Source organism: Manis pentadactyla, chromosome 9 (genome assembly GCF_030020395.1).
Source record: "Manis pentadactyla isolate mManPen7 chromosome 9, mManPen7.hap1, whole genome shotgun sequence".
Classification (NCBI taxonomy): Eukaryota; Metazoa; Chordata; class Mammalia; order Pholidota; family Manidae; genus Manis; species Manis pentadactyla.
The window spans coordinates 9,604,149-9,614,594 of NC_080027.1; the positions used below are offsets into that span (position 1 = coordinate 9,604,149).

General features: G+C 64.8%; 1 protein-coding gene across 1 annotated transcript; it reads right to left on the reverse strand.

The window, feature by feature from the left end:
* Nucleotides 1-5,605: 5,605 nt before the first annotated feature.
* On the reverse strand, nucleotides 5,606-7,021 carry TNNI2 (troponin I2, fast skeletal type). The gene is made up of 6 exons (XM_036875780.2): nucleotides 6,938-7,021; nucleotides 6,639-6,680; nucleotides 6,429-6,557; nucleotides 6,203-6,292; nucleotides 5,922-6,098; nucleotides 5,606-5,774 (listed from the first exon to the last, which is right to left on the reverse strand). The coding sequence occupies exons 1-6, from the start codon at nucleotides 6,983-6,985 to the stop codon at nucleotides 5,679-5,681; spliced, it is 582 nt and encodes a 193-aa protein (XP_036731675.1). The 5' UTR covers nucleotides 6,986-7,021; the 3' UTR covers nucleotides 5,606-5,678.
* Between the last annotated feature and the right edge of the window lie 3,425 nt (nucleotides 7,022-10,446).

Genomic DNA, 10,446 nt, shown 5'->3' on the forward strand with positions numbered 1-10,446 from the left:
TTTCACTTCCCCCTTCCGGCTGCAGGTTGAGGTCAGAGCACTGGGCCTTGGGCTCGGGTGTTTTTTAATCTGTTGCTGCAAGAGGGGAAAAAACACCCAGCCACAAGGAAGCGTTAGGCAAGTAGCCAGGGCCCGGGGTGCAGGTAGAGGGTGGGGTTGGACGCTGGGCCTGCCCAGGAGCTCCCACCACCAGGGCCTCAGTAGCGCTGGCCTGCGGGTGCATGTGTGCAGCAGGCTCCCCCGGATCTGGCCCCAAAGCCCCACACTAGGCATCTTACCTCTTCCGAGGGAATCTTGGGGTGTGTCTCAGAGTGTGGACTCCCCTTTCCTCCCACCTCAGGGCCACCCCGACTTGCTGTGCTCCAGGGTGACTGCTGGGCCTGCACGAGGTACCCCACAAGCCCAATGTCCTGTCTTTGTGTTGACTTTCCTGAACTGTTGGGCTCCCTGTTCTCTCTGCTGCCCCTCCCTATGTCCCCCTGACTCCCTCATCCATATGCTCGAGGGGCTCAGAACTGACCCACGGATGGTTGGTGTCCGCAGGGGACAGGGGGCCTGAGCCAGGCAGAGGGGAGCCCACGGGGTCCCGGGAGCTCTCGGCCTGCTGCCTCTTGCATCCCCTCGATGGTTTCCAGAGGTCGCTTACTGTCCAACCATGGACATGGTGGCTGGATGTTCATCCGAGCCGGAGGTCAGGCTCCAGCAGCCCTCCCAGCACACCCAGAGGCATGAGCCCCGTAGCTTCCCTGCCCCACGTGAGCGCCTTGGTAGCTGGTGTGACCCCAGACGGCCTGTCCTGCAGGCTCTCCCTCAGGCCTGCAGGGAGGTTGGCCTGCCATCCCAGCGCGACACAGGGCTTCCTGCATGCTGGGCCTGCTCCATCGTCCATGGGGCCCTGGCAGGTGACATCAGGAGCTCAGGTCAGAGCTGTTCAGAATTTCCAGAGGGGCCTGTGGAGCACGAAACCAAGCATGGCGGCTTCCAAGCCCATGAGGCCGGCCCTGTGTGGAGTGTAAATGCCGAAGGCCTTCGACTGGCCAGAGGCCCGGCCTGACCTGCCCCCACCTGGCTTTTAATCTCCCCTGAGACAGCAGCTGGTCACCACCACAGGATCTGCCAGACCGCAGGCCCCAGAGTACACTGCCCCTGCCCCCTGACTGTCCCCATCCTCAAAGGCCCAGCAGGAGCGTGACTCCCAGTATAGAGGTTGAGCAGTACCCCCAGGGGCTGAAGTCCCGTCCCCAGCACTGCAGAAAGGACCTGATTTGGAAACTGAGTCCCTGATGTAATCAGCTAGGATGAGGTCATAGGGTGGGTCTTGCTCAGTATGACTGGCGTCCTTGTGAAAAGAGGAAATTTGGAGACAGCTTTGTATGCAGGCAGAAGGCCATGTGACCACGAAGGCAGGGAAGGACCCCACAGAAGGCCAGCAGGCCCCCAGCAGCAGGGGGAGGGCCTGGGCCGCATCCCCTGCCACCCAAAGGCTGCTGCCCACCCACTCCTCGGCTCAGGCTTCATTTGTGGGGAGATGCCTTCCTGCTGTTTGAACGGCCCCACCCCACCGTGCCTCCCCAAACAGGCCCCAACGCTTGCTGGGGCCAGAGGGGGAGACCCCAGCCTCCAGGAGAGGCGAGTGGGGGCGCCGGGGGCCCAGATGCAGAGCCCCAACCCATAGGCACACGCGTGCCCCCCAACCCCCGCCGCAGCCTCACCTCCCACTTCATAGAGGAAAGGGAAGCCAGGGCGGGCGGGCGCTCCCAGATGCCACGGCCGCCGGCCCCTCCCCTCCCAAGCTGGGCTCAGCCCTGAGACTCTGCCGCCCCAAATCCAGGGCCATCCTGCTGCCGGGCAGCCCTGCCCTCCATCCCTCCAGCCTCTCCTCCTGTCCATCCCATGCCAGGTAAGGGCCGCCATGCCTTGCTGGGTGGCAGTTAACAGAGCTGCGTGGCCCTAGGAGGTGCTGAGTCTGCGTGAGAAACCACCTCTGTCATTTGTTCACTTGGTATCATTCATTCAGACTCTAAGATCGGGAGCATGGGGAGTTGCAGACCATGTCGCATCTGTTGTCAGGAGCAGCGTCTGGCGACACAGCTAGTGTCGGGGAAGGAATGAGCCAGTCCGAGGCCAGGACAGAGTGAGCTCTGCGGGAGGACAGGGGCACCAGAGAGGCTTCAAGCACCAGAGATGGTGAGCCGAGGGGCACGGGCCCCACCAGGCGGCTTCCGGAGGTCTGTTCCAGGCAGGCTGGAGCAGAGGGCATCAAGGTGGACCGGCCAGGAGGGTCCATGGCAAGGGGGTCTCCATGGCTCAGGTGAGATGGGCTCCCTGGGAGGGGAGGGCAGGGTCAGGACCACATGCCCAAGAGACGTCAGGTGACAAGGGGCCAGGAGAGGACAGAGCCGACCTGTGGAGTGGAAGGGGAGGCGGAGTCAAGATGGGGAAGTGGTCGGCACAGAGCAGGGCCAAGCGGGAAAGGACTGTGCACCTCTGATTTGGCTCCCTGGCTGCTGCCTGAGGGCCTGAGTTGGCCTGCAGAGTCTGAGCACAAGCCAGCCTTGGGGGAGGGAGGGCCACCGCGTGTCACCGCAGGCCTGTTGGCCACTGGCACCCCAGGGCTGGAGGAGCGGCCGAGGCCCACACTCGTGTAGGAGGCCATGCCACACCGCAGGCCATCCAGGAAGGCTGGCAGAGCAGTTTGGGGCTGACCAAAGGCTGTGTGGGCTGGAGGGCGGGGCAGGGGGAGAGGCAGGTGGACAACGGGGGCAGCGTTTGAGGGTCCAGTACAGAAATGGTGACGACCTGGAGAGACAGCTGTGTGGGTCGGAGGGAGAGAAGGCTTGGGGATCACCAGGGGCTGAATTGTGTGCCCTAAAAATTCACATGTGCTGGTCTGACCCCTATGTGCCTGACCTTTGCAGGGTCTTTGCAGATAATCAGGGTAAATGAGGTCATAGGGTGACTGCAATCTCATAGGACTGGCTTCCTTATAAGGAGAGGAGGTCAGGACACAGACACGCACAGAGGGATGGCCGTGTGAGGACCCAGGGAGGGGACGGCGTCCCCACGCTCTGGGGGAGCCAGGCCTGCCCACCCCTGGGTCTTGGCCTTCCAGCCTCCAGGGCCAGGAGACGTGAATGTCTGTGCAGGAAGCCCACATCTGTGATTCCTTTTTAGGGCAGGCCCAGGGCGGCGATACCAGGACCGTGACAGCCCGGGAAGAAAGACCAGCCGCTGTAAGGAGCAGCCCTGCCCAGCAGGGCCCCGGCGCCCAGCCAGCTTTGCCATCACTCAGTCTGTTCTCAGGCCAGTGTCCTGTCCCATGTCTCAGGGGCCCAGCAATGGACCCCCAGGTCCATTTCCTAAGAGTGGAGATGCCGTCTTGCTGACCACAGACCCTGCCGTGGGTGACATGCACAGGAGCACCACCCTTGTCCCTCTCCCATCCTGGTCTGGGATCCGTCCCGTTACGCCCACTCCTACCCTCTGACGCACCAGGACCCCCGGCTTAGGAGTGCATGGCAGCCCTGCCAACTGGGTCCCTTGAGGGCGGTGTCCTGGGCAGCGTGGGTGCTGGGGTGCACACATGCTTTGCTGGCCCGCAGCGGGTGGATCAGGAGAGCTCTGGGCACAAGCTGGTCTGTGCCTCCTCCCCATCCTCTGCCTTCCATGCTCCCCTCTTCACCCCAGTCTGCAGGTGCTTCCCTGACCTCAGCATCACTTAGGGGTCCTGTGCCAAGTCCCTCCTCCCTCAGGGTCCTTCCTGGCAGCGTCAGCTCCAGCCCTGCAGGGCTGTGGGCTTCTCCTGCTGCCCTGCCCATAGTGGTCAGGCATCGCCCACTGCTCACTCCTGAGGATGTCCAGACCCCCCGGCCCAAAGCCTGCCCCATGGCCCTGGGCTCCCCTGGAGGACAGCCCCACCCTACAGGCCTGGGCACCCTGTCTCCCCTATCCACTGAGTCCTGGAGATCCTGCCTCTTATATCTCTCTCCCTCCCAGGAGGTGGCCTCTTCTGCCTATCCTCCACCCTGTAGAGATCTTTCTAGAATGAAGTCCTAACCACATTCAATGCTGGGCCACCCACTTGGGGGGAGTCACCAGGTTCCACCTCCCTGCAGCTGTGCAGACACCGGGCCTTCAGCAGGGGACACCGGGTCAGCTGGGTCGCCCACCTTCTCCCCTCTTCAGAGGGGCGTGCAGCCACCAGCCTGTGGGTTTGGCCTGGTTTGCACAGCCTCTTACTTCACTCATGCATTTGTTGGAAATGTAGCCAACACGGTACCCATGAGCCTGCGCAGCAACTGCAGCAGGCCCCAACCCCACATGGGCTTCCTGCTCCCACCCTGACGGCCACTGCTTGGCCCCCCACCTAGAATCACTGTCTGGATTCTTGTGTTTGACATTTAAAGCTTTTTTTAAAAGCCTGTTTTCCCACATGGTGAATGTGCCCAACATGGTGAGGCTGAGTCTGTCTAGGATGCCCCAGGGCCCTTGGGGCAGTTCCCACGTCCTTTCCCGGGAGCATGGACTGGACAGCTGCCCAGTTCACGCCACCGGTCCAGGGTGGGATACCGGCACCAAACACCTGCTCCTTGGGCTCAGTGTCTGCCCTGGGCTGCCCCTCAGTGCCCTCCACCTGGCCCACAGGAGCTGGGGCCAGGGGCCCAGGCATCAGTCAGGGGCTGCAGTTACATGCTGCAGGGTGGCAAGCTGGAGGGGTCTGTGGGGAGCGGTGGACAAAGGCTGGGAGAGCTGGGAGGGGAGGCTGATGTCAGACATGGGGCAACCCAAGGCTACAGGCAGCTGCCCCACCAATGGCTGGGACTGCAGGGTGGCAAGGGCGGGTGGATAGCTGCTCCATCACAGGCTCCCCTCCAAAGGTCTGGGTGCAGGGACTTGGCGGGCACAGAACCATCCCTCCAGAGGAGGTCGACAGCCATGGCCCTGCTGTGACAGTCCTTGTCCAGGCTCCTCAGGGACATGGCCCCTTGAAGTGTGAGGTGGGCCAGGGCCTTGGGCTGGGCAGAAAGGAGATGCGAGTCCTCCCCAGGGTCCAATGCGAGGCTGGGTTGGCCTGTCCTCAGTCCCCAGGCAGGAGCCTGGCCCCAGCCCACAGGTGCCCCTGCCCTGTGTGAGGCCATCTGACCCAGGCCTGTCGCCATGTGCCCATGAGGTTGGAGAAGAAGTGATCTGGGAGGAATGGGGGGCTGCCCCGTGCATGCGGAGGACACACCTGCCATGGGCCACAGCCAGGACGTGTCATTTGAGAGGGTCCTTGGGCCCCTGATGATGGCCATGCTGCAGATGGACAAATGACCTCATCTCCCGACCTCCTGCTCACACGGTAACGCCCTGCGGGGTCGGGGGTGTCCAGGGCAAGTCTCGGGGAGCGCCCAGGTTCTGGCACTCACTACTGACCACACCAAGCAGCCCCCTGGCCTGGGCCATGTGGAGAAGGGCCTCCCAGCCCAGCCTGAAATGCCAGGAACCGTGCCTGTCAGCCCCCACACCCCACCTCGGGCGTCCCCAGTGTGCCGCACAGTCCGCTGTGGCCGTCCCACTTCCCTGAGCTCGGCTCAGCGCCTGGGCAGGACAGACCAGACAGTGGTGGGGAGTGGAGTCCTTTATTGGCAGTTGAGAGGACAGGACGCCAGATGGCCAGGCCGTGGGCGGCCGGCAGCCTAGGACTCGGACTCGAACATCTTCTTGCGGCCCTCCATGCCCGACTTCTCCTCGATGTTCTTCCTCCAGTCGCCCACGTCGCGGAGGTCCCGCTCCTAGGGTCGGGGGGAGGAACCGAGAGACGTCGGAGACACCCTGAGCCTCCGTTTCCCCTCCATGCAGCTGCTGAGCGGGGCCCCAGAGTGGGGGTGGGGGGGTGGCTGTGGGGAATGCAGGGCAGGACAGCTGCAGCGGGGACCCACCTTCTCCGTGTCCTCCTTCTTGACCTGCTTCAGGTTGGCCCGCAGGTCCATGCACACCTTGTGCTTGGAGCCCAGCAGCGCCTTGAGCATGGCGTCCGCGGACATGCGCACGCGTCTCAGTGGGGGCCTCTTGAACTTGCCCCTCAGGTCGAAGAGCTTCTGGTTCATGTCTTCCAGCTGCAGGGGACCGGTTCGGGCGGGAGCTGCACGGCAGAGCCCCGGCCCCGCCCCGGGGGCCCCCCTGCGCCCTGCCCCCACCCCCTGCCGCCCCCGCCTCTCACCTCCTTGGTGCTCTTCTGCACCCTGATCTCCATGTCGTATTTCTCCTCCTCCGCTGTGTCAATCTTGGCATGCAGCTGTTTGCAGAGCTCCTGGGGGGGTCCAGGACGGGTGGGCGGACAGCCGCCCCCACGTCCCGCCCCCACCTGCCCTGACCGCCCCACGGCCCTCTTGACCAACGGGGAAACCGAGGCAGCAGGAGGCGCGCTTCCGGGAGGGCGGAGGTACCTGCACCGCGGACGCGGACCCGGGGATGTGCAGGGGGGGGCAGTGCTCCGACAGGTAGTTCTGCTTCTCCGACTCGCGGCGGCTCTGCTCCTTCTCCAGCTCCGTGGCTGCGATCTGGAGCATGACGCTCTGCGGGAGAGGCAGGGCAGGCAGTGAGGGGCCGCGGCGGGGCGACCGGGGCCCCAGGGTGGCCCGCCGGAGGGCGCCTACCTTCAGGTGCTGCCTCCGGGCCGTGATGGCCCTGTTGCGCTTCTGCGGGGCGAGGCAGAGGAGGCAGAGTCAGCGCGGGCCCGGCCCCCGACGCACCGCAGCCCTCCCCACGCACCCGCCTGGGCGCCCCGGGCCTGGTGGGAGCTGCGCCCGGGGCGTGGGGCTGCGTGGGGACCCTCTGTCCAGGTGGCATGTCAGGGTCAGCGGTGGGGGAAGGGGGAGGAGGCTTGGGATGGGGTCCCCACGGGGCCCGGGACGTGACGTGGGGGTGCCGTGATCTGGAAGAGGCAGTTCCGCACGTCCCCCTGCAGCTCTCTCCTCTGCTCCGGGAGGCACCAGGCGGCCATTTCTGTCTGTCATCAGCACCTCCCTGGGCCTCAGGGCCTTGAAGCTCTGACCTCTGACCTGCCCCAGTCCAGGCCCCATCCCCTCCATGCTTCATGCCCCTGAGCATGCACTCACCTCCTCACTGTCCCAGGAGGCAGCAGGGGGGTGGGGAGAGAAGACGGTGGTTAGGGCCACGGATGAGGCTAGTGAAGGGGTGGGCGGGTGGGGTCGGAGGGTGTCCAGGGAGGGCAGGGGCTGCTGCTTGGGAGATGCAGAGACCCCCGCCCCAGTAGGGGAGGGCAGGGGCTTGAGGATACACTTACTCCCCCATCTTGAGGTCCTGGACTTAGAGCCTGTGAGAGAGAAAGGTCTGGGCATGAGGGCCAGGGTCCCCATCCCAGCACAGACGCCAGATGCGGGGGCCAGGGGGCGAGCCTGCCCACCCCTGCTGCTCTGCCCCTATCTGCGACCTCTTTGAAGGCCGCGTCTTGGAATTCCCCGGAGTGGAAAGTAAGAGGAGAAAGTGTTCCCAAAATGCCCCGGGGGGGCCGAGTTGCGCAGCTGTCCTTGAGGGAGGGGGCCAGCGCAGGTGGCCACCAGAGCCTCCCAGATATTTTTAGCTCTTCTCCTTCGGCTTTGGGCCCAAGTGCATGCAAGAAACCGCTCCCTGGTTTGGTCTGGGGTCCCTCGACCCACAAAATCCCCTTTCAGTGATCCCAAAAGTGAGGCCTGGTTATCAGAGGGCTGTCCAGGACCCCTGCCCCACCCCAGCCCACCTCCCAGCACGTCTGTCTCCCAGCTCTGTGCAAGCTCCCCAGAGAGAGCAGTTGGCAGCTGCCCCAGCCCCAGCCCCTGCCCTGGGAAGCCCTCCTGCAAGCTGGCTTGAGTGGCGCCTGTCCCCGGCCTCGGCCTGCCAGGCCGGCCTCACCTAGCGTCTGGGCAGCCGAGCTGGGAGAGAGGTCAGGCCGGCAGCAGCAAGCTGGGCTGGTGGGCCCAGGGGGTGGGGTTTAAATGGCCTCCCCCAGTCTGGGCCCCTGCTCAGAAAGGGCATGGAGCCCTCCTCAGACCAATGGGGGCACAGGGCCCTCCCCACCTGCCCAAGCTGCCGGCCGGCCCAGCCGTGTGCTGCTGCCCAGTCCAAGAAGTCTTGTGGGGGTGCGAGGTTGGGTCGCTCTATTTAGGGCTCAGTGACAGCTCGGGAAGCTTTCCTTGTTCTTGCAAGGAGCCTAGGGACAGCTGTGCTTGGCCTCGCTGGGTCACGCTGGCCACACAGCTCAGGGTCAGCTCGGGGCTCACGCTAGTCCTAAGTGAGGACCCACACTGCGGCTTTCCCTTGGCTTCCTGGGGGATGGAGGCAGCCCCCCCCTGCAGCTCACTGGTCCCTGTCCAGCCTGGGCAGGGGCCTCAAACACAGCTGTCCAGGCCTCTCCCTTGTCCAGGCTGGCTCCCCGGCAAGGCCTGGACTCCCAAACGCTGCCTCCAGGGCCTGCGGCAGCAGCCAGGGGGCTCTGGGGGTGGGCATGAGCCCTCCTTCCCACCCAGGAGCAGGGTTGGGGTCATCTACATGTCCAGGCTGGCCGAGGGCCATTCCTGCTCCACTGAGAACGTGTCCTTCAACCCCAGGATGGCAGCACCACCCACCTGGGAAGCTCTCCCTGACCCAAGGGGCTTGGGGCAGGCCCACTTCTGCCCGTTACCCTGGCCCAGGCCCACACCCGCCACCGGGCCCCCACCCAGCAGAGGCATCCGAGGTCCCTGACTTGGAGTTCTGAGCTACACGACTGGGGGGAATCTCAGAACTAAAGCCGTCCAGGTGTGTGGGGATCAGAGGTGCATGGCCAGGGTGAGCCCCAGCCCAGGCGGCTGCCACAGACGTCCACTGCCCCCTGCTGCTCATGCAGGGGAGGCCCTACAGCTGCCTTCCCAAAGGTTCTGGGGCCCCGTGGGGGTCTGGGACTGCTCCTCGGGTTGGGTTCCCTTCTGTCCACCATCCACCCACCAAATGCCACCAGATTGCCCACCCTGTGTGGCCAGCTCCAGCCCGCCTCCTCGACACTGGCCCTGACTCTCGGCTCTCAGTGACAGGGAGAGCTCCTCACCTCCCCGTATTATCCTGTCTGGTCTGGAGGGGCCCCCACTTCACCCACCCACGGGTCAGGCATCATTCAAAGTCCTCAGGGCCTGGCTAAGTCTGGTGAGGAGACCCTCTCCCTGCCCTGAGGAGGGCCTGTGGCCCAACTATGTTCCGAGAGCTCAGGAAGGACGCCCAGGGCAGGCAGAAGGCGTTTATGACAGGGGCCCCCAGGGTGGCCCGGGGAAGACTGAGGCACGGGGGTGCTTTCAGGAGCCAGGCAAGGGCAGGCCCAGGCGGGGCCACAGGGCGATGCGCTGCTAGGTGCTGGCCAGCATGTCAACCCAGCACTGCAGGGGCTAACTGGAGCCCCGGGCACCCAGCAGCACCTTGCCCTCGGGCTCAGCCCGGAACTGCAGGCCATGGGCCCAGCGGCCAGCACCAGATCCACACTCTGATCAGAGGCAGGTGGTGGTGTGGTGGAGGAAGAGAAAGACAGAGTCAGCTTGGCCCAGGTGAGACCCTGCCCACCTCTTCCTCCAGGCAGCCCACCTGGATCTGGCTCAAGGGCACGTGGAAGGTGAAGGCCTCATTGAAATAGGGGGCAACTGTGCCCTTCCTGGAAGACATCTTTCTCTTCTTCCACTTTCTCTGGAGCAGCATGAGCTGGACCTTCACATAGGGCTTTGGGGTCAGAGGGCATTCCAGGTCTGAGGGCCTGACCCTGGGTGCCCTCTCACCACATGGTGGAGCAAGTATTGCTCTCACCTGCCAGCCCCGGGCTCAGGCCCCGGGCCTCCAGCACGACCACAGTCAGCCAACCTGAGCCAGGCACGTAGCGGAGCAAGAAGCACAGCTTGCCTGTCTGCCCAGGCTGTGGGCAGTGAGAGGGCCTCAGTCTCCCCATGGACACACCAGGCAGGGCCGGGCTGGAGCCTGGTGGTCTGCCGCGTCACCTTGGCGGTGCCCAGTGGGCCCAGCTGTTGCCAGCGCTCCAAGACATGCTGCAGGTCCACGGAGCCCAGCAGCAGGCAGAGCTCACCCAGCGGCTGGGGCTGGGCCCAATACCCATAGCCCAGCACTGGCACCTGCAGCTCGGCGCACAGGACCTGCAGGCAGGGGTGTGAGCTGCCCTGCTGTGGGCACCCCCTCACGGGGAAGCAGTAGGTCTCACTGAACACAGGGCTGAGCATGCCGTGGACCACCTTCGTCTCGTGCCTGTGCCCAGCCAGGCTGGAGAGGCTGATGCGGGCATAGGGGTCCACTGGGCTGCCCGGGCCTGCGGGCCTGAGGTCTGCTACCTGCTTGAGGCCTGCCCTGGTCTGGGAGCCAGGGTGGCTCAGCCAGAGCCCCTCCCAGCTCAGCCCTGCACCTCCCAGCACCCAGCTCCCCAACCCCCCATGAGCCCAC

Coding starts and splice junctions, on each gene's coding strand:
- TNNI2 (XM_036875780.2), bottom strand. CDS start 6,985: ATGGCCGCCTGGTGCCTCCCGGAGCAGAGGAGAGAGCTGCAGGGGGAC. Junction 6,681..6,937: donor GGAGAGAGCTGCAGGGGGAC/GTGCGGAACTGC, acceptor CTCGCCCCGCAG/AAGCGCAACAGGGCCATCAC. Junction 5,775..5,921: donor AGAAGGAGGACACGGAGAAG/GTGGGTCCCCGC, acceptor CCCCGACCCTAG/GAGCGGGACCTCCGCGACGT.